The sequence below is a fragment of the Oxyura jamaicensis genome, chromosome 2 (genome assembly GCF_011077185.1).
Source record: "Oxyura jamaicensis isolate SHBP4307 breed ruddy duck chromosome 2, BPBGC_Ojam_1.0, whole genome shotgun sequence".
In the NCBI taxonomy this organism is placed as follows: domain Eukaryota; kingdom Metazoa; phylum Chordata; class Aves; order Anseriformes; family Anatidae; genus Oxyura; species Oxyura jamaicensis.
Window position 1 is genome coordinate 54655868 of NC_048894.1, and position 24493 is coordinate 54680360.

The 24493-nt window shown below is 38.1% G+C and overlaps 1 protein-coding gene across 2 annotated transcripts in view; it reads right to left on the minus strand.

The window, feature by feature from the left end:
* ADCY1 (adenylate cyclase 1) overlaps positions 1-24493 on the minus strand; it is a 163049-nt gene that overhangs the window by 112795 nt on the left and 25761 nt on the right. The window contains exon 2 of one of the 2 annotated variants that reach the window (XM_035318419.1): positions 2691-2840. The exons of the other annotated variant lie outside the window; for it this stretch is intronic. Coding sequence (XP_035174310.1) covers positions 2691-2840 — 150 coding nt within the window. The remainder of the gene's footprint in view (positions 1-2690; positions 2841-24493) is intronic. 2 annotated transcript variants of the gene reach the window in all.

A 24493-nucleotide genomic window follows, 5' to 3' on the forward strand; every position in this document is an offset into this window, starting at 1 on the left:
GCTTACTCACTTCAAAAAGGTTGAAGCACTGTGTGGAAACTGTTTTCAGGATTGGTAGGGATGTTTAACACAGAGTCTTCAAGGGAGCAGAGTGATAATGCCTTGCTTATCATATAGGTAAGGGGTTATCTTAAATTAAAAAGTGAACACTATATAATATATATATATAATATATAGTGCAGTGGGAATAAAAGGGAAGTACCCAGGTGCTCTGATTGAATAGGAACAATGAAGCACAGTTCCAGTTATAGGGAAAAGGACCTACCTCACAATATTTATTCAACTGCCTGTTCTGCAGAGAATAGTGTTGCTCCTGAAATTTATAGAAATGTTCTAAAGCTTACTTGGTCTATGTCATTGGCTTCAGGTCTTACTCTTGACTTGCAAACTATCATTTATCAACATAACAAACGGATGATTCCACAATGGAGGGCAGTTGTTTTTCATGACCACAGAGAACAGATAACATAATGAACATTAAACTGAAATAAAAACAAAACAAAACAAACAAACAACAACAACAAAAAAATAAAAAACACACACAACAAAGACTTAGTCTGTTTCCTTCTCCCCAGAAAAACTCCTCTTTCAAAGCCTTTCTACAAACTCCTGCACAATGACTCTAAAAACACTACAACATGAGGTAGACGTGATGATCTCTTGCTCCTAAAAATAGATTTAGCAAAATTATCACATGGGACTATTACTACAAATGCATTCCATATCAGGAGAATCACTGTAAGTAGGACACAGAGGAAGAAATCTCATTTACAGATGCAGCTGTGGTATCTGTCTCACACAGTCAACACTTTAACTCCAAAATGCTGTTTATGATCAAAGCCGAGAGTTTGTTCTTTCTTTTCCCATTAGAGACTTGCACAGAAATACCAGGGAAAGGTTTTAGTGTTTTTGATTACAATTCTCAATGTAAAAGGGCTATTCTATTTAGGTCAGAGCATTTGAATGAGACAAGAAAGTAGGATAAAAAAAATTAATCTTTTTTAAATTTTATTGTTTGTAGCTCAGAAAACAAAAGCACACAAATGATCACAATTATTGAATGAGGTCAGAACGTCTTTTATCCTCAAAAAAAAAAAACTTGAATATTGGCAAGTAACTGGAAACTTGGGCTATGCTATCCCATATAAACTATGGATTAAGGTTGTAGCTTGAAATCAGGTATATCTTACCTTGATTTTAGATATTCTAGTGTAGTGTAAAAGCAGCCATAGAAGGTATTTCAATGATACTTTGTCACCTTGTTAGCATATTTCACAACTGCATTGAGTTTATGCATATTGCATAATGTTAGTTTCACACATATAGGAGAAAAGTGAAATGTCTTCATTGACCTTTATACTGCACTGGAAAGTGATTTACAGGATTATTGGGTTATAATATAAACAATAATGGTAGTTATGTATAAGGCTTTTTTTCCTTTCTTATGTTTATACATGCATGGATGAAATATAAAATAAGGTATAATGTTAATGTTCTAAATATAGAAACAAAAAAGTCAAGTATGATTTTCATGTTGGATCCCAAAAGCAGGTTTTCAGATGCATAAATGGCAAACAGTTGCCTAAACCCCATGAAATTTCACTTCTGGCACATTTATGCCTTTGAAAATCATCAGCTTGAGATTACAAAAGCCCAGAATTAAACCTGCAGTCTTTAATGTTAATGCCATTCTTAAGCAGCCACCAAAGATATAAAGTTGTTCAAAGAAGACATCTACTTATGTACATTTAGGTCATAAAAATGCATTCACTAAATTCATATCAAGACAGTTTTTAAGCACCTACATTATTTCAATATAGGAAATTGGAAGCGAAGCGTGTGAAGCACACATGCTTTGAGAACACCAACATCTTTGATAGTAAGGTTTGAATACCACTTAACTCCTCCATTGGCATAAGTTACCATAATTCCACAGAAGTCAATGAAGCTAAAGAGCTTCAGAGCTGCAAATCATGTACCTCTATTATCACGTAGACAGAAAAAATCAGACTGATTCAAAGTTTTCAGAATCAACATCTGTTAGTGGGTTTAAGATTCAAACCTGTGAGTATTATCTGAACAGAAAGCTCTGCAATATAGAAGTTTTTCTCATCATTTCCAAAACTACTTGGAAGACTGATTGATTCAACTGTGTGAAATAAAACATCAAATTAATTAATGTGGCTTTAAGAAAAGGAATAGAATGTTATGATTCTTATCGATATATATCAATGTAGTTCCTTCTCCCCAAAATGTAAGGACATCTTTTGTTCTTATGTGTCATGAATGTAAACAGGATATAGCACACAGACAGGAGAGAAATTTTTACAGCATATCTAACACCTACCCAATATTAACCGTGGGCGGGGGGGAAATACACATACATATATATAGTAGCATGCAGTAGTATGTTAGCTTTTCCTCAACACTAAAAAACATGCACTCTGGTGTTGGAGCTTATGGTAGCTGTGTGGTAAAGCTGTGCCTTTTATGTGTGATGAAGAGTGAAACATTTGCATGCGTTGAGAAGAAAGACCTAATGAAGGCAGGGGAGTAAGCATTCTTCCTTCATATTAGAAATGCACGCACTCCCTACCAATCACTTAGCAGCAATGTCCTGACCTCCAGTTCATGTAACTATAATGATCTCAGAAGAAACAGAGAAAAAGAAAAAAGTCTTAGAAACTGACCTGTTTTTCATTTTCATCCTCCAGCCTCAGCCTGTCCTCTATGCAGTTCCTGGCCTGAAGGAATGCCTTCCTCTGAGCCCTTTCTGTCAAAATCCTCACAAAGACCCCATATAAATTTACACTGACAAAAAGGATTGCATTGGCCACAAGCTGTAAGGAAGAAAGAAAAATAAATGAATATTTTAAAATACAGTTTTTGTGTTTATTTATTTATTTTACATTTCTGCTCAGCAAAATAAATTGGAAAAAAAAGTATATTTTTTAAAACATTCTGCCTTTCTAGTCATATCACTGAAACCCTTTCTCATAGCCCAACTGTAGAGAAACAATAACAGCAAGCTACCACAAATCCAAGCAGGCAATATTGCATCATACAGAACTTTTCATCTACTGAAGTGAATTTCTCCTATGATGATCCATAGCTTATCACTTTCACGCAGCATCCGTTCTTTCATCAGTTCATTGGAAGATCTATCCATCTGGTAAGGAGACTAGTACTTTCAGCATTTAATTAATTGCATGATGCTCATAAGACAGAAATTGTACCCTATGCCCTATTAATTTAGGAAAAATATTGTTCCTTTTTTTACAGTTGAGAAGTGAGACACTGTCAAAATCTGTAACAAAATCAAAATGTATTACTTAGTAATGCAATGTAATACAAAATGTATTACTTGGTAATGCAAAATCAAAATGTATCACTTGGTACCCCAAGCTTTCACATTGTGAAGTTTGCACTTAGAAAATCTCTCCCCACATCCGTATTGTTAGTGAGCATATTTTGTTTTTTTGAGAAGTCTCCCCAAAATATTGTTGATGCAATTATGTAGTGTACCTGCCAGAAGATGCCAAGGGCTTTCAAATGGTGCACATAATGCTTGTACCATCTGCACAAGCCAAGACCCATAGAAATGCTATGAGCAAGAGCAATAAATTACCTTGGAATTACTTCCATGAATGGACATTTGATGAACAACACATAAATGATTCAACTAACCTTCTGATTATTATTATTTTTTTTTAATGTTTTTATGATATGTGAGTAAAGTTAATTAAACTAATGTAAGTACCTCAACACTGGCTTGCATACCACTTCCCTACCCAAGACAACCCCATCCAAGTTCATCCAAGTTTCTCACTGCATCTCTGATATCTGAAACCATGATAAAGTTATAGAGTAAGGATGTTAATGATAACTTGCATTACCTAAGTGTCTTTACGTAGTAAATTTTGCAATGCAATGTTTGTTTAGAAAGAAGGCAAAGAGTCCTATTTTTCTACTATCTTTTGAGTCTCATTCTTCATATTAACCTTAATTACCAAAAAGTCTTGATGAGGATTCATGGAACTCAGGAATTCCAAAATTTCAGTTGGCAGTTAAATTGGCCAAGATGGGTTATAACAAGAACCAAGAAAGACATTACAGTAAATAACATGATTCATGTAAAATTCCTATGCATCTAAAATTGTTCGTAAAGACCATCTAACTGATCTTTATTTCTCATTTCAAGGTATATATTTCTAGCTAGTACGTCTCTAATGTTGCATGCTCTGTTAGTGTAAACCGAAGAGAAGCCCACTGCCCATGTTTGCACTGCATAGTGAGTCCAGCTGTGCCAACAACACAATCAAATTAAAAATAAATAAATAAATAAAACTAGTTAAAAAAAAAAAAAAGTGCATTGTAGAGAATGCTTACCAACTTTCATGGGTTTAGGGCTGAAAGCTAGAACTCAGCCAATATGGTAAGCAAAGATTTAGTATGATATCCAGAAACTTCCCGCTGACTTTTGAAAGCCTTTGGGAAATGTTTTATCCCACATAAATAAGAAATATAAGAAATAATACCGTGTGTAAATTATGGTAATAATACATCTACATCTCCTGTGATCTCAATATAATGGGGTGAACTGAAAGATCTATTCGGTGGTTTTCCAGACCTTCATGGATTCATAATTCCTCCAACTTTTTCTTTCATATCTGGTTGTTATGAACTAAGAGGACAACAACCATTTTCCTTCAAAAATTCTCACTAGCACAAAATCAAATGATAACCTGCAACAACAAAACGGATCTGTGCCTAGCATTAGTGTTTTCTTTCTCCTCAGATATCCAAAAAGAAACACTTATCTCTCAAGAGATAATATGAGCAAAGAATGGTGTTGTGGCTTCCTCTTGAGAAGTGCAAAATGTGGATTCAAATGTTATCAGTCAGATGAATTTCAATCTAAAAATCTCATGTACTAGTTACTTGTATGCCAATTCTCATAAATAGTAATAAAAATGTAAAATTTTGAAGATGAAAAGCAGCACAAAAACATTATTTCATGAAAGAGATGAGCATAGTCAGCAGTTCCTATTATGCTTTATTTTGCTTCATCACACACACCTGTTTGAGATATAACAGTTTTCAGCAGAAATTAAGCACCAGTAAATTAAAATTTCAGTAGAAATTCCAGTATAACCCTATTTTTAGACACATCAATGCTGCTAAATTCACCTTATCCCTGCATTATGTCATGTTTGAATATAATGTCAACAGTACGCTGCAAAGCTAATTCTTAGAAGCTCAGTGGAATAAAAATAGAAAGGATTTGTAAAGTCCATATCTGGAGGCAGTAGACAGAGATAAAAAAAAAAATAAACAATCAAGTGTTACAGGCAAAGCACCTTCTTGACCCTGTATATATAGAAAACAGCTGTTAATAATGCTGCAAAATTAATACTATCTTTAGGTACTGATATCAGAGTGACTTAAAACATAAATAATTACTTTCAAAAAAAAAAAAAAAAGAATATGTGTCAACTTGGTTTCTGCTCTTCAACTGAAAGCAGTAAAATGTATTTTAACAATCTATCATATGTTCTGTGATGGTTATTATGATTTAACTCAAGCAATGATGATCACCTGGACTTTAAGTAACCAGTAGGTGGGTTACTGCAATCATGCAACCACTTTCAGACTCAGCAGGGTCAGTAATTTTCCAACATGCTTTGAATCCTTTAAGATAAAACAGCTTAGCTGTCAGTTCTGGCCTGTGGGGAATCATGAAAAGTGATAAAGCAAGTAAAAGATTCATAGATTTCAAAATGTGAGAAAAGAAAGTAGGGCAGAATGTCTCCTGAGATAGGACTTCTTCCTCTCTGCAATCCTTCTGCATATTTACTACTTTTTCCTCAATTGCAAACTACATACATTTTTCTCTGTAGGTTTCTCAAATATATGTCACTCCCATAGTCCCTTTCATTTCAATATGTAAGCATGTATATTGCTCTCTATATAAACATACATAACTTACACACATTATCTGAAATAAATCAAGGATTTATTTCTTGATTTTATTTTACTGAGACATACTTTTAACACAAAGCAATTTTAAGACTTATTGAAGCATCTGAAAATGCTGAAATATCAAGGAGTTTCATTTTAAAACCTTTCTACATTATTCATTATATTGCTGCTTAGCAGCAATTAACAAAAAGAGTGCTCCTCAGATTTTACCACCATCTCCTATTTACATAACTACAGAAGGAAAAATTTACTTAATGTGACACACAGTAATTTAACGATATTTTTGTTCTGTGACTTCTTTCAAACTATGTTACCCATACTGAGATTATAGGCCAGGCAGAATAACAAAAGTGCTTCAGGGACATGAAAGACAGTTTCCAGTTTTGATTGTTGTCTTATCCTCTGCATGAAGTATGCTGCACTTCAGCAGCATTGAGCACCTTGAGATTTAAGCTTCTCCTTACCTTAGCAGGGTACAACCTCCATCTCTTGATATACTGTCTGCCATGGTTCCTTGTGCTCACTCTAGTGGTTGTTACCAAAGGCAGACTTCTGACACTTCTGATACAGAAAGGTAGTTCTTACAAGCTGCATAGTCACTGAAGAGGGACTGACAGCTCCAGTAGGTACTTTGACCACATTTTTATCCTTCCTGTATTTTCTTAATTGACTTACTTGGGTCTAAAGTTAGTTTTGGTAATGAATTTGGTAGGGAACTCCAACTATGCAGTGTAGCAATTCCCATCAAAGAGTGGGGAAGTAATTCTGGAGATACACATACATACGCACAGGGATCAAAGAGCTCAGTTAATAAGCTTTTCTTTTATTATTATTATTAATAATAATTTATTATTATTATTTTCATAGTCATCTCCCACTTCTTGAATGTCCCTTGGGTTTAGCTGAGAGACTCTTCAAAGTGTCTCTCAAAACTTTTTTTCTCTCTCTGTTATTCTAGATGTATTCTATCTCCACTTTTTTTTCCTTCAAAGCAAGAATCTTACGTGTATGTTAATTCATGTTATTTCTCTCTCTTAAAAGTTGGGAACTCTGTCTGGAAATGACCTATTAATTACCTTTTAAGAAGTCTGTTTTCTCAACAGTCTAATTCTGCTATGAGATGAATAGTAGCACAGTAGACAGTTCAAACCTGAGGCTGGTTTCCACTATGGAGTTGCTTTCCATTTGTCTCATAAAATTGCCTCACAGAAAAATAAGACTATTTCACTAAGGTGTAAATGGCTTCTGGATCATTCAAATACTTTTTTACAAGGTGACATTCCATTCATATGGGTGGATATTGAAATACCTAACTGAAGTAGACTAAATGAGAAATATAAATTATTAGAGAAGAAAACTTAAGGAACTTCATTCTGCTTTCTGGGTTTGTGATTTGACTGGGACTGAAAATGAATTTCAATAGTAACCACTTCCTAAATCATAATTCAGTAGCTAAAATCAATATTTAATTTATCAGCATCATGGTCTAACATAGTGTCCCAAAAAATAAAGGAGACTGGAACAGGTAGTATATGTGGAGAGCTGCTCCAGGTGAAGGCTGAAATCTGCAGAAAAAAAACACAAGATCAAGATGGTTCTTATATGTCTTAACCCTCAGATATCTGAAAATAAATAAATAAATAAATAAATAAATAAATAAATAAAGGTATGGGGGGGCTGAATTCTACTTCCAGTTCTTTGTGTTGATTGAGTTCTACTACAAGTAATTTCTGTGCCACAGTCGTTCCTATTACACAGATAATGTAACATTTACTCATTCTGTCAAAACACTTAGACATAGCAATGAAATGAGTTATTGTAAGATATAAATGTCTATTGTGAGGCATGCCTCTAAGGAGTCATAAAAAGATTACCAAAATGAGTCAGTGCTTCCTCCATTACAACAGTTGAAGAGCAAAACAATACTATGTTGTTCATTAAAATTGTTGATATTGTGAACAAGACCCTTCAAAAGTTTGAATAAAAATAATTTCTCTCTTTCCAGTTATGGAAAATTACAGCAGTGTTTTATTTACAGAACAAGAATGAGTAGAAGAGAAAGTGCAATTGCTTCTTGATCTTGACATGGCTTTGTTAAATCATTTACTTAACTCACTTTGCAACCTTTTGAGAACACTTAATTACTACTTCTGCTTCCTACTTTTGCTGAAGTGGCATATCACAGGAGCAGAGAAATGCTCCTTAGCTCTTGCTGTGTCCCAGAAACTATGCCCTGGTACCAAAGAAATCAGCCAAACAAATTATCTCCAGATGAAACAAATGTATTATGTTTTTGAATAAACAGTCCTCTCTTACTTCTATTAGTTTTTGTCCTAGTTTCTTTATATAACATACTAAAAATGTGTTCTGCTGTGCTGTTCTCCATGGTTCACCTCTTAATTTGCACCGCCTCCAGAATCTATAGCATACACTAAGAGGGGATTAGTGACAAGTAAGCCTGGACAAGTATCAGCCACAGCCTCCCTAGCCATTAGTTTTCTCATTCATGTGGTCATAACCCAATTTTATAGCTGCATGTAGCAGCAAACATGGAAGTTGCAGTCATCCAATGATGGGTGAAAATTGTTCTGCATCATAACTGTCTAGTGTGTGTATGTCAGGGATAGCATTGAAGGGCAAACTGAGTCCAGAAAAAAAGATCTAAACACAAAAATACTCTTTTAGAAATGGTTGGCCCAACTATATATAACTTTAACATCTGAAGCTTGCCGAGTACAACACTAAGCTGTTGCACTTCAGAAATTTCAAAAAGCAACAAGAAAATGATCTGTCTCTGTTGTTATACACGACGTGAATATTAATATTCTTTTGTGAGTTGATTCCTGACGGCATGTGAAGAACATTTTTAATTTATTTCTCTCGGTTTCATGTTTCTATCTATGAAGTCCAGTTAAACTAGCAATATTTTCATATATCAATGCAGATAAATAATTGCAGATAAATAATTGCAGGTTACATGTACGCACATCAACAAAGTCTCTCCAAAGCCAACGTAAGTACTGGGGCTACTGGTGACAGAAAAGAATATCTGAAGAATATTATATATTGAAGCCAAAACAATTTCCCACTCATCCAGACAGATCTGTCAAGCATAGGTGCACACGAGAACTGGCTGATCTCCATGGTTTTTCACTATGAGAGAGGCTATGAAAGACTGTCAGATATGATATGATGATATCACAGGGTAGCTTTCTCTTGCTGTTATATTATCGTATTGAACTCTAGAGTATGCATCAGGTCCACTGCAGGTTCATATAACTCAAATCTAATTATAGGCTCTCAGTCACTTCCATCTGAGAAAATCTGACACAATGACCTGCCCACAAAAAAGTAAAAATATTCTTGCAAACTGGACTATGTCATATTCCACAAATCTATCTGCTGAGAGAAGAGGTGCATGTGTTTCCTATGCTTCTTTCCTGAGTTTGCCCTTACACTCTTCTATGGTAACTTGTAAATAAATCACCATAGATCAAATAAGGCTTAGTGCTTTGGGGTGGTTTGCTATGGTTGGTTTTGTGGGTGGTGTTTGTTGTTGTTGTTGTTTTGACAATGCAAATGTTCTCAAGCATTACAAATAGCTGTTAGCTATCACAAAAGAATACATTGCCAAAGCTGTTTGACATAATTTCTATAGAAATTACGTCCTGCATATTTTTATTAACTTGAGCATGTAACTTGCACTTGTTTGATAGAGGCCAGGAGATCAGTCCCTGAAGTTGTTCTGCATCAAACAAAAATCTGCAGCTTTCTCCCCTTTCTGCATTTGTCAGTACAATGTTATGTTATAGAACTACAGCATAGTATAGAAAGCTATTGTCCAATATTTGTTTGTATTTACTACATGCAATATCTGGTTCCTTTTCAAGGCTTGTTCCTGTGCAAGGATTCATCTGAACATCTTAATATATATGATTTTATTTAAAATCTGTAATAACTATACACAAAAATAATGACTTATGGGGCTATACAGTCCAAGCTAGTTTGAGACGTTCTTTGGAACTAGAGTTGCTAGGTGACTGGACCTTCAGATCTTAAATGCAATTTTTCTTCATTGGAGTCCTGTGAATGGCTGAGAAATGGTACGTAACAGCTTCATTCTGGCACCTGGCTGCTGTAGATATGATGCATTTCTTATCTAGTGTATAGCTGCTAAAGGCATAAAGCAAGGCTATGACTTCAGTTCAGCAATGAGCACTACATTTTCAGATTGCTTTAGTAACAAGCCACAAGGAAGAATGCGACAGCCTCCTTCTGAGGCTCCCTGCCATGATCGTTTCACAGCTGAATGTTTGTGTCATTGGCAAAGTGAACTCAGCACTGTCTCATGTTCCAATGGCATGATTTGGTTATCTTACTATCCATAAAATATACTCCACAGTGTCTCTCTAACAGAATCTGGTTTACTGAATATTGATAAGTAGTCATCAAGCTTCTGCATGTTCTGGCAGCTGATGCACATTTCCAGTTTTTCACTCAGGATCTTTCATTAGTTAGCTTTAGTTTAGTTTTCAAGGGGCACTCAGAAGTGCTTTACAAAGCCTTGCCAATATACAGTGCTGGGAAACTGAACCTTAGTCAGAAAGGGGGAGTCATTCTGCTGGCCAGTGAAAGAGCTGATTATAAAACAAGGATCTTCCATGTCCCAGCCATGCTCTCCAGCAGTTCTCATTCATTCTTGTCAAGCCCAGAAGCTGTGCCACTGGGGATGAAATACTATCCCAGGGCATATTACAAATGCTGCACAAACACCATCTGTTTGGTACTGCAATGGTGTTCTCTTGTGCTGTACACAGGATACTTCCAAAGAGGGATTTATTTTTTCTCCTGAAAAGTCAGATGCATAAAACCTGGGAAATGTAACACCCAGCATTAAAACCTCAAAGTGTTTTTGGTTGTTGTTGTTATTCTTGTTTTGTTGTTGCTGTTTTGTTGTTGTTGTTGTTTTAATTTAGCTTCAGGGCTTTCTCAAGATTTGACTGAGTATCTGGGAGAGGGCCATGGCTACAACCAGGTTCCCAAGTCAGTAATAAATCAGTTAGGTATGATTACAGGCTGAGAAAAATCATCACAGAGTAAATTCAAGCAGCTGTCCAAATATTATACTGTAATTAATCTATTATTAGGAAATAAATTTGAAATGGGTTATTGATGGACCTATTGAGCAAATCTGAGTCATTTTTTGTGACTCAGGTAGTGTCAGGTACACATTTTTCATATTAAGCAATGGGTCTTACATTTTTTTTTGTCACTAAAAAATGTTCACCTCAAAAATGTCTAGAAGTGTATAGAAGTCTTCTAACAACTCACCTGCAAATAAAATTGATTTACTATACTGTGAAGCCTTGGTTCTTACTCACTGCAGAAACACCTGGTCCTTTCCCTGATAAATGAAGGCAGACAGAGATAAAGAGAGGATAAAGTGCATATGTTGTTGCTCTGGCTGCCTATGTACTGCTAAGTGAAAACATGACTTCGTTAAGATAAAACTGATCTCAATCAGCTTCCCTTTCTGCCAGATAGATTGCCTGCTAGACCTGACAAATGTCCTCTTGTCTCTCTCTCTTTTTTTTTTTTTTTTTTTTTTTACTCTTCATGCAGATATTTGAAGCAGCTGGTGAATGATGTCACTTCTGGTCAAATGTCCTGAAAAGATGAAAGTGTTTGCCTTGAGGAAACTACTACAGTGAGCCTGTTTACTTTTCTCCTGTTATGTTTTACAACTTGCAAGGCAAGCTTTACAAAAAGCTGTCTCTTCAGATAATAAGATTTCCACTCTGCATGGTCATTTAATCTATGGTCAGTGTTTAATCTTCTGTCAGTGTTGGCACTTGAGAGCTTTAATGCTTACAAAGTTGAAAAACAGCGATTTAAGCAGAAAATATAGAGAAGGTTAGCCATTTTCTTGTTCAACTGTGAAAAGTATATTTTTGCAAAGAGAAACCAGCAATACACTATGTCATCTATAATCAAAAAATAAGTTGATGGAAGATTTAAAAAATATATATATTTCCATTTCCATTTGCACTTGATAAACTTATTAGGAAAATAAAAGGCTGTTCCTCTACTTAAAAATTGAATTGATCAGTCAATGATTTCAAGTCAAAGGAATTCTAAAGAACCAAACTATCCTGATTTTCAGTTAACATTCCTGAAAAAAAAAATCAAGCTTATTGTTAGAAAATCCCTATGATGTATTGAGAGAGGGAGTTAAGAGCATCTTATCAAGTAGAGATAGAGCACTGACAGCATTAAACTAGGATGCTACTTAGTGTCTTTGCTGATTATGGTGCATTGTGCCAATTAACTAAAGCAAGAAGCCTTGGGCCCCTTACCAAGGTCAGTCTCCTAATAAGAGTGTGAGAACTAGTAGAAACTGGACCTGCGAATGGACAATAGCCAAGGAGCAACTGAGTCTGTGCAGAGACAAGAGGTCAACTAGAGGTGATGAGGAAAAGTCATCAATCTTCATCCCCACGACCCCCAGCGACCACCACCAGAATACACTGCGCAAGCATGTATGGGAGGAGTTGGGAGGAGATGGGAGGAGTTTATGGAAATGACTCATTGGAAATAATTTTAATATGAAGCGGGGACAGGTTATGAATATGTATAGGTGTATTGTGAAACTTCATGCATATGTAATTCTTTACTGTATATAACCAAGGCAAGTTGCCACGTCAGGTGCACACGACTTTGGCGGGACTACCCCCCGTGCTGCCCAGCACTGAATAAACATACCTACTTTACAATCTTACTGATTGTGGAGTTCGTTTTCTGCAAGTCAGTATGACCAAAAATAATCTGAGTGCACCAAAAAATGCAGGTGTGATTCTGTGGTTGGGAGTTTGGGTAATATTCCTAACTGATTCATACACACTTCATTGCAGAATCAGGACCTTAGAGAAAGAACAATATGAATAATTTGTGAGCAACAGGATACTTTAGAAGAAATCTTATGAGAGGACATGATAAATAACTTCTTGGGTTATATGATCTTTTGTCCTGTGTAAGTTTGGTTCTATTTTAATGCAACATCATTTGAATGTAAATATATATGTATATATGAAAAATTCACAATATTGTGAATGCCAAACAGTTAAAAACACTGAGGTGAACTGCAGAAATAAATAGAATCTTGAAATAATATTTAAAAAAATAAAAATAAAAAATGAAGGATGATAAAAGAAAACAAGAAGTAAAGCAAATATATTTTTAGAAGAGGAGAAATAAATGGGTGTAAAATGGGAAATAAAAAAGGAAAGTAGGAAAATAATTCTAAACAGTGGAACTGAAACACACCTTCTCAGCTCAGGAAACAAGCTAAAGAATAATATGGTACTCAGAATTACTGATATGATGCCAAATTCAGATAAAAACTAGCACATTGTTTCAGACTTTTTTTTTTTTTTTTAATGGATGAGAATGACAGGTAAGGAACAAGAACTGTTACTCTGACTACAAATGAGATGTCTCCCTATTTTTTTTTTTTTCCCTCCTCACCTTTAGCTACTAAAATACACAGAAACACTTCCAAACATGCATCTAAACATTGAGAGTCCTCCATTCTACAAACTGTCTGATGGTTCTGTTTTCTGCTTTGAATGTCTTGTCAATTCTGGTTAACCTAAGGCTGTCCATAAAATTGAGAATGCAATCTTTGGAGAAAAGGTGGTATTTCCATATACATATTATAAGAGATTGCAAGCAGCAGAATTTCATTAACTGGAAAATGAATACAATGTTTTTTAACTGATTTATCTAATTCTGAAAATTATAGAGGAAGAAAAAAGACATCAATTATTTCTCATTCTGCTTCATAACATATCAGACGGGAGAAAATATGTTAATTCCCAAAGCAAAGTGTTCAGGTGCTCAATAAATAAATAAATAAATAGTAAGGGTCAATTGCAACTACTGTCATAGAATCATAGAATCATTTAGGTTGGAAAAAACATCTAAGATCAAAAGATCAAGTCCAACCTTTAGCCTAACATTGCCAAGTCCACCATTAAAACTATGTTACTAAGCTCTACATCTATATGTTTTCTGAAGACCTCCAGGGATGGTGACTCAACCAGTTCCCTGGGCAGCCTGTTCCAATACTTCACAACCTTTTCAGTGAAGAATGTTTTCCTAATATCCAACATAAACATTCCCAGTGCAACCTAAGGTCATTTCCTCCTGTCTGAACAATTGGTGCTTGGGTAAAAAGAGTGATCCCCACCTCACTATAGCCATTAAAGTAATTATAGAGCATGATAAAGTGTCCCCTGAACCTTCTTTTCTCAAGGCTAAACAACCCCGGTTCTCTCAGCCACTTTTCATAAGACTTGTTCTCTAGACCCTTCACCAGGTTTCTTGTACTTCTTTGGACATGCTCCAGCAACCTGATGGCCTTCTTGTAGTGAGGAGGCCTAAAACTTAATACAGTATTCAAGGTGTAGCCTCACCAGAGAAGAGTACAGAAGGATAATCACTTTCCTAGGCCTGCTGGCCACACTATTTCTGATACAAGCCAGGATCCTGCTGGCCTTCTTGAGCTACCTGAGCACACTGCTGACTCATGTTCAGTTGGCTATAGGCCAACATTGCCCGTTCCCTTTCCACCAGGCAGCTTTCGAGCCACTCTTCCCCCAGCCTGTAGCGTTGCATGGGGTTGTGCACCAAGACCAGGACCCAGCACTTAGCCTTGTTGAACCTCTTACAATTGCCCTTGACCCGTTGGTCCAGCTTATCCAGATCCCTCTGCAGAGCCTTCCTACCCTCAAGGAGATCAACACTCACACCCATCTTGGTGTCGTTCACAAACTTACTGAGGGTACACTCAATCCCCTCATCATTGATAAAGGATGTTGAAGAGAACTGGCCCCAGTACAGAGCCCTAGGAACACCACTAGTGACCAGCCTCCAGCTGGATTTAACTCTATTCACCATGACTCTTTGGGCCTGGCCACCCAGCCAGTTTTTAACCCAACAGAGTGTACTCCCGTCCAAGACATGAGCAGCCAGTGTCTCCAAGAGAATGTTGTGGAAAATAGTGTCAATAATATCAAAAGCCTTACTGAAGACTAGAGAGACCACATCCACAGCCTTTCCACTAAATGCATCACCTTGCCATAGAAGGAGATCAGGTTTGTCAAGAAGGACCTGCCTTTCATAAACCCATGCTGACTGGGCCTGATCACTTGGTTGTCCTGTAAGTGCCATGTGCTGGTACTCAAAATAATCTGCTCCATGAACTTCCCCAGCACTGAGGTCAGACTGATAGGCCTATAGTTTCCTGGATCCTCCTTCCAGTCTTTCTTGTAGATGGTTGTCACATTTGCTAGCTGCCAGTTGACTGGGACCTCCCCTGATAGCCAGGACTGCTGATAAATGAAAGAAAAGGGCTTGGTGAGCCCTTTGGCCAGCTCCCTCAATACCCTCTGGTGGATCCCATCTGGCCCCATAGATTTGCATACAGCTAAGTGCTTTAGCAGGTTGATAACCATTTCCTCCTGGATTATGAGGGCTTCATTCTGCTCCATCTCCCTATCTACCAGTTTAGGGGACTATGTACCCAGAGAACATCTGCTCTTGCTACGAAAGACTGAGGCAAAGAAGGCATTAAGCACCTCAGCCTCTTCCTCATCTCTTGTCACTGTTTCCCCCTACATCCAATAAAGGATGGAGATTCTCCTGAGTCCTCCTTTTCTTGTTTATGTATTTATAAAAACATTTTTGGTGTCTTTAACAGCAGGAGACAGATGAGCTCAAGCTGGGCTTTGGCCCTTCTATTTTCCTACCTGCACAGCCTCATGGTATATTTATAGTCTTCCTGAGTGGCATGCACCTTCTTCCAAAGGTCATAAACCCTCTTTTTCTTCCTCTAGCTACAGCTCTCTGTTCAGCTAGGCTGGTCTTCTTCCATGCTAGCTCATCTTTAGGCACATGGGGATGGCCTGCTCCTGCGCCTTTAGGATTTCTTTCTTGAAGAGTGTCCACCCTTCCTGGACTGCTTTGTCCTTCAGGACTGCATCCCAAGGGGAATCCGCCAACTCATCTCCTTAACAGGCCAAAGTCAGCCCTCTGGAAGTCCAGGGTGGCAGTTCTGCTAACCCCCCTCCTTACTTTTCCAAGAACTGAAAACTCTGTTAATTCATGATCACTATGCCCAAAACAGCCTCCAACCTCCACAAGTCCTTCTCTGTTCACAAACAAAAGGTCCAACAGGGCACCATCCCTAGTTGCTCACTCACCAGCTGTGTCAGGAATTTATCTTCCACACACTCTAGAAACTTCCTAGACTGTTTCTTCTCTGCTGTTCTGTATTTTGAGCAGAAGTTTCGAAAGCTGAAATCTCTCATGAGAACAAGGGCTAGCAATCCCATCACCTTCTTGGTGTAGAAGCCCTTAATCCTGCATGACCATTCCCAGGCACTTCAGTGATTTTTAACCTGTGTGATGGTTTCGCTCGGGTGGGTGACCGAGTTCCACCACAACCGCTCTCTCACTCCCCCTCCTCAAAGAGGAACAGGGAGAAAATACGATGAAAGGGGCTCAAGGGTTGAGATAAGGACGAGGAGATTGCGCAGTAATTATTGTGATGGGCAAAACAGGCTCAGCATAGGGAGACAGTAAGATTTATTGCCTATTACGAACGAGCTAGAGAAGTGAGAAACAAAGGAAAGAAACCAAAAGCACCTTCCCCCCCCATCCACCCTCTTCCACCTCCTCCCCCCGAGCGGCGCAGGGGAACGGGGGAATGGGGGCTATGGTCAGTCTATAGAAATTCTTCTCTGCCGCTCCTTCTTGGTCACTCTCGTCCCCTGTGCTGTGGGGTCCCACCCATGGGATGCAGTCCTTGCTGAACTGATCCAGCGTGGGCTTCCCACAGGCAGCAGCTCTTCAAGAACTGCTCCAGATATGGGTCCGTACCACGGGGTCCATCCCTCGGGAGCAAACTGCTCCAACCTGGGTCCCCCACGGGCAGCAGCTCCTGCCAGGTCACCTGCTCCTGCGTGGGCTCCTCCCCACGGGCTGCAGGTCCGGCCCAGAATCTGCTCCGGCAGGGGTCTTCCACAGGCCGCAGTCTCCGTCAGTACAGGGCCTCCTGCTCCACCGTGGTCTCCTCCACGGGCTGCAGCGTGGAACCCTGCTCCACCGTGGTACTCCATGGGCTGCAGGGGGACATCCTGCTTCACCATGGTCCTCACCACAGGCCGCAGGGGACTTCTGCTCCGGCGCCTGGAGCACCTCTCCCCCTCCTTCTTCACTGACCTTGGCGCCTGCAAAGCTGTTCCTCACTCCTCTCACTCTCCCAGCTGCTGTGTGGCGCAGCGTTTTTTTTCCCTGTCTTAAATATGCTCTCACAGAGGCGCAAACAACATCACTTATTGGCTCAGTTCTGGTCAGCAGTGGGGCCCTTACCAAACATGGGGCAGCTTCTAGATCCTTCTCACAGAAGCCACCCCTATGGCCCCCTGCTACCAAAACCTTGTCACATAAACCCACTACAACCTGTCAATGTCCTTAGTACATTTGCTGCTGCATGGCTCTCCATTCCCTATATCATATGGGATGGCAGTGCAGTGAACTTTGCTAGCACCTCACTAGTTATGGTTGCTATGACTGTAACTACTGTCATACCAACTCCAGGCTCGTCTCTGTCAAGCCTGGTTTGATCCCTTTTCCCCTTCAAATCTTGTTTAAAGCCTTATCAATAAGTCCTGTTAAGTCTTTCTTAACTATTCACAAATCCTCTCAAGGGTTTGCTAACCATACTTTTTGTGCTCAGAGAAACTAAGGAATAGAACAGGATGTGTACTCTCCAGCACTGTTTTATTTTTGCTTTCTCCAGGTGTGGGTTCCATGTGTTCATTGTCAATCTGAAGACACAAGGAAAGTCAAAACTCAATTTGGCTCTGTTTACTGCAGCAAAAAAAGTACCCAACAGGTGTGGTCTTGCAGCCAGAAAGAGGTGCTGCTGAGGAGCCTATTCCACACCATGTGCATTTGGAGTAAAGTTAGCTCTAGTTTCTTCTGTACTGCACACCAGTTAGCCCACTTTCCACTGAAGTTTCTGTTCTTAAAGACAAAAGATGCCTTATCAGAACATGGATAAGAAGACTTGTTTGTTTGCTTTTTTTTTCCTTTAGTACAGCAAAAAATAGAGATTACTTTTTTGAAAGGATCCACTATCCTTTCAGTCTCAAAGGACTTGTATCATAACGACTGCACAGGTAAGGGAAAAGTAGTCACCTACATCACCAAGACATGCTGAATCATGATAACTATAAATCTATTTGGGGAAAAAAGGGGTTTATAGTAAAAGTGAATATTGCACTGTTGATTATGCTATATGTGTATGAGACAAAAGTCTGTAATATCCTTACTATCCCTGGGAAAAGCTTTGCTATGTACAAAAAGATTGAAGTATTAATGACCAATTTATTCAGAGATTTTTCAGTTGTTTAAATATTTTTCTAATGTCTCCTGAATGGTCTAGAAAAAAGTAACTAAATAAGTATTTCCTCAGTCATTATAGGATGTATCCAGAAACAATCATGGAAATTACAAGTCTGTAAAAGGGGATTTAAAAATGAGAATATGTGGTATTGGATTAAAGTTTCATAGTAAGTGGGCAGATAGTTAGGATTTAACACGCCTAAATCAGAAATGTAAGGATCAAAATATAAAATCATAGTATTCTACAACTCTTCCATTTTTCTCCTTGCTTTCTACCTCTCTGTGCTTAGGAAAAAGAAAACAAAAGTGAAAGAAAAAAAAGTAAATGTGAAGCACATTCTTGCAACAACAGCATAATTCTTGTTATCTTTAAGACTAAAAAAAAAAAAAAAAAAAAAAAAAGTACCTATAAGATTATACTAATTAAGTCTGCTTTACTGTTATTGTTATTAGCACTCTTTTCTGATTAAGTTTCTGATACAAACAATAATTAAAGAAAATCTTTTACATGAAATCTTTCAAAAATATTCTTGGCCAGATTCTGGGGCACTGATTATATCTTGGGTGACTGCCCCAAATCCTTTGATAAAATATCCACACCATCTGTTCACAAACTCTTTTTAAGAAATCCCAAGCTACACAAACAGATTCATTAGGGATAGTTCTTCTGCCTTCAGAACTAAATATCATTGATCTGATCCTAATTCCCTCAGTGAAGTCATCTGAAATACTAACTTAAAGAACATGGCTTCGAACACTGTGTCATGGGGTACTTGAAAGTTCAGCTGGTAGCAGAAGTTTAACAAAGACCCTTCAAAATAGATCTGTTGAATTAGTAGCAACTGCAGAGACTAAATAGGATGAGCTTATGTAAGCAGAATGAACTTCATATAAATCTAAAAAATGGGTCAAACTAAGAACTGGGGAGGTTTTAACAAGGTGGAAGATGACACAGTTCAAAAGCGCATATCCTTTTCAGGTAAAGTAACAAAAAGGACTAAGGACAGCTGTAGGGAGAAAAAATGAAGAACAGCTTGAATCAATCAAATCCCATCTAAACAGAGTGTAGAAAGTAGGCAGATGGACCAAATGGATATGTGCTTCTATGCAAATGTAAAAAAAGGGAACTGGAATGAACTAAGATTCATGAACTATTTCTAATTCTGTATACTGAATTAGAAATTAGCAATAACATCTTGGAGGTATACTAAAATGAAAATAGTGAGACACTGCATTTTCAAGGTGCAGCCTGCAAGAGGTAAGGCCACATGAGAGGTGATACGCGTAAGCCGAATAAATTAGCTGTATTAAGTTGAAGCAGAATTTCCATTGATTAAAATGTGATACTGATGTGGGAAAAGTATATTAATGGTACTATACTGTCACAGAGTGAGGAGGATGGATAGAGGGGGGATGGTGCATCTGAGTTTTCAAAGAGGCTGTCCTTGCAGAATACACACCAAAAGGAAACTCCTGTCATTCGCATGCAGACTCAGTAACTATTACACAGGGATACAAAATTAAGGCAAACTTTTAGATTCCATAAATGACTGTTTCCTGAAGCTGCTTACCAGGAAACTAAGAGGGAAAGAAGCACTCCTGACTGTCTTTTTGAGCTCTTACCTGGTTAAAAATGTAATTGTCCAAATACAAGGAAGCACAAAGCACTTAGCAAGAAAAAAGAGGGGAAAAAAAAAAAAAAAAAAAAAAAAGAGCGAGATAGAGACAAACCCTACAGTACTGTTTAATTTCAGAAGGAAAAACTACTATTTTTTACAAGGAACATACCACACAATTTGTCTAAGGTTGAATTATCTGTAAAAGAGATTTTAAACTGAATCCCCAAATAAAGGGAACCAGATTGCCGGAAACAGGCCATCTTTGGCCATCCATTCCTACAAAACTCCAGGATGACATTACTGAGCTATTGATTTTATGTTGGACAAAGTGGTAACAGCTATGTAAAACAACAGAATCTGTAGAAAACAAACACATAGCATAGTCAGGCAAAAGTATATATACTGCATTTAGAAGAAAGCCATGCCTCCTAAGTTGGTGAACTTGCATTCTATCTCAGTATGTCATTGCTGTTTAAAAATTAATTTGAACTAACACAAGCACTGACCACAAGAACACTACTTCCATTCTTTTTAGGGGTCTCCAGCAATTTTTAACAGCATTCCTCAGCAGGTCCAAATGCCGGCTAAAACACTATTAAGAGATCAAATCCAGGACCATCATTCAAAGTTCTGAAACTTTGAAAAGAGGCTATCCTACTCTTTACAATGAAACAATGAATGACCCAGTGCAATTCTTTTGATTGCCTCTAAAATCTCAAATGCATAGTCAGTCTACAATCTGTGACCTAAACACTGCCAGCAGTCACTTTCACACAATCTGTTTTACTTACGTATCTACTTGAAAGTCAGAATGTTAGCATGCTTTCTGCCTCAATATTTTAGTCTAAAGTCTGAATTGTTGCAGTTATGTCACTTTTGCCAGCCTAACCCCATCCCTAATATTTTGAAATTGATTTTAACATCTCTGTTGAGTTCTGTTGCATATGCTATATATTGCTTTGGCATCTTGGGAAAAAATAAAATAAAATAAAATAAAATAAAAATAAAATGTTTTCATATTGAAAAACGAAAGGGTCTGTTTTTACAGTCAGAATTACCGAAGTACAAGAATTGAGGCTAGGACTGAGATTAAAGTTTTAGAAAGAAAACTAAGTAACTTTATAAATGCTGATATATGTTTGTGTTGAGATTACAGAAATTATATATAGTTCTACCCTTAGAGGCTTATGTTAATAGGGATGTCAAACAAGACTATTTTTCCAGTGTAAGGCACTGCATAATTAGTTAAGTGTAGAAAGTATACAAAATAATTATATTTTTGCCTACCTTAAAGACCTTGTAGGTTCAGATCATTATAGGAATCTGCCAGCTGCTGTGTTTTACCTCAGGTTGTGGCTTTTCAGCAATGCAGCAGACAAAATAATTCCTCTAAGTCTATAAAGTCTCACTATGCTTTTGAAATTACCAATATAGATAAAATATACCTTATCTGTATAATTGCTCAATTAATGAAACGTATCTGTTGCTGTCTCCCATAATACACTATGCAGCAACAACTCTGTGTTAAAACTCAGCAGTGCCGTCCTCTGAGTTACTGGTAAGGAACACCGGTGGTTCTCTGGGTTGTTTTAGCTCTTTACCAGCAGAACTCTGTAAACTGTGTATCCACAACAGTACAGTCTCTGTGCGTGATAGACTTGAAACAGTCTCTTAAAAAGATTTTTTTCTTCCAGGTGCAGTGCTGGGATGTTGTGGCCATGTTGCTTCTGTTTTCATCACTCAAATAGATTCTGTAAACTCTGCACTCTTTGCTAGTAAGGTAGCTTGAGCCAGCTGAAGCCAAGACTGCTCTGGTGATGCTTTCCCTTCTGCTGGTTCTTCCTGCTCTACTGCAATAGCTGATGAGCAGGGCAGTCACACATTAAACTGGCTCTGGGAACTCACCTGGCCAAAAATGGCACATCTTTACAAATAATGTTATTATTTAGTATATAAAATAATATTTTTTTCTTTCAAAACTGTGCCTCTAAGAGATCACAATTTTTTCAACAGGAAGCAACGTGAGAATTGCCACTATGTGGAAACCTGTTCCAGCAAACTAAAATTAATAAAGCAAGATACCAAAAATATTTGTAATGTTATAAAATGTTGGCCATGGTAATTTCGACTGAGAAGATGGCAACAAGTATAAAGGTGCTGACTTTGAAGGTACAAAGGGCTTTGTCACAATGACAGAAGAACATGGACAGGGACTTCAAATATCAAGGCTATTTAACACCATGGGTACAAAACAGCAAGATGAAACCAATATTCATTACTAAGTATAAGCTCTGACAAGAACATCCACTTCAGGAGAACAGTCATGGTTCTTTTTTGGATTAATAGTAATACCTGTATTCTGAACTCTACAGCAATCCCTTAGAGATCTGGTCCCCAAGCCACACAACTCTCATCCCAGGTGCCCATGTAGAAAGAGGTGTGTGGCGGAATTACCTCCAAACCCCAAACTGAGGCCAACTGTGGACCAAATGCAACATTTGCCCACTACCAGTCATGGCTGTGGATAGGGAAAGTTTGGGATCCTCTGCATTGGAGATCCTCTGCTCTTGGTGGTTCTGAGAGCTGCTAAAGGCTCTTCTGAAAGATATTAAATATGCAGTAAAATAGTTCACTACAAAGAGAAAGAACAGTTTGTATCATAGTTGACAACTACTTAGACACGCAGAGGTGAATCCTGAAAGTGCCAAAGCAGAGTGCTTTGGGAAACTGCACAAAATTGGAGCACAAGGGAGGAAAACCTGAAAAGCATTTCCATTAAAGCTGTAGATGCTTCAGGGAAAAAATAAAAATAAAAAAAATAAAAAAAAAAAATCAGTGAAAAGAAAGATGTTAGGTTTCAAACTGCTTTTTCCCCTCCAGATGAAAGCACTGGAGGATAGATTATAAGGGTCAATACAACTGCATTTAGGATAGAAACAAAGCTAAAAGGTAATATATATCTATATATATATATCTATATATATTTCACACCATTATTATAAAGTATTGTGAAATGTGTTCATGTGATTCGTGTCAAAGTGGAGCAATGCTGGGGCCGCATGATGAGGTGTGACCTTCTGTCTTGCACATCCTTGAATAACCACAAGACTAGGGGAGTGTGCAGGTGGTTAATGTATGTATATAGTTCTTGTATTCTGCAGTGGTTGCCTGACAGGACCCGCTTGGACCAGTTTTGTTGCTGGCCGTGCAGTGTTAAGCAGAAGTCTGTAGGGGGAGCATGCATGGGGTCTGGGGTCGAGAAGATTCCAGAAGATTCCAGAAGATGAAGAGGGCATGCTCAGAAGACAACATGCCCACTAATGAATATGCATTAGTAGAAGGGATATAAACCAATAATGGAAACTGTACGGTGTGCGTCTTGGTGGAGAAGAGACTCCCGGTGCAGCCAGCACTGTTTACTTGCCTCTATTAATAAATTGCAAACTTTAATTGGAATCCTACTTGGGACTCAATCATTTATCACAATTGGGGGATCGTCTGGGTTGGTCTTGGTTCCTGAATTCTGACTTGATCCCGGAGGGGCGCCCCACCATTCGGTGGCTCCTGTTTGAGTAGGGTTGGGACTAATGCCATCTCGAACCTGAATAAAGGCAAGCAAAGAATTTGATTTTTTTTTTATGAGCTCCCTTGCCAGCTTCAGCATTGTATTTTACCCGTAATTCTGCACGTGAAAACCCAAATGAAGATGATGGATTCGTAAGTATTTAATGCATATACCGTTTGGTTGGGTGGGATTCAGTTGCCTGTGTAAGAGTGTGACTGAGACGGAATCTAGTTCCGAAGAGAGTGTGGAGGTCTTCTAACTGAGGTTCCAATCTCTCGCGAGGGACTTGGCTGGTGAAGGACCAAAGCGATTCCTATAGGATTTGTGGGTGGGTGATAGGTCCTAAACCCCCTGCAAGACACTCTTGACTAAGGTAACCAAGGGCTGTAGGAATTGCCACAGTAAAATTCCTAGATGGGTCAGACGAAATCGAAGACCCGGGACCAGAGAAGAGGGAGCAAATTACCGGACATAGCACAAGAAAGTCTATTAGGAATAATGATTAAAAATAGGAACGATAGGGGCCCCAGAGAAGGAAAAAGTAAATGAAAATTAGTCCAGTATTGTATGATAGAATGGCCAAAGGATCCTTTAAGACCACATGGCTCTTGGCCCGTTTTCGGATCCTTTGATGACTGGATTTGCCAGGCCTTAAATAAACATGTAAATTCAAAGGAACCCTTTAGCCAGAAGGAAAGTGATTATGCAGGATTATGGATCAGGACTTCACGTCCTTTTCCAGCCTCAATATTTACACTAAAAGCTGATGAGAAGTTTAAAGAAGAAAAACAGGAAAAAGAAAAAGATGATAAATAGGAGCCATTGGATAACCTACCACCTCCTTATCCTAACAATC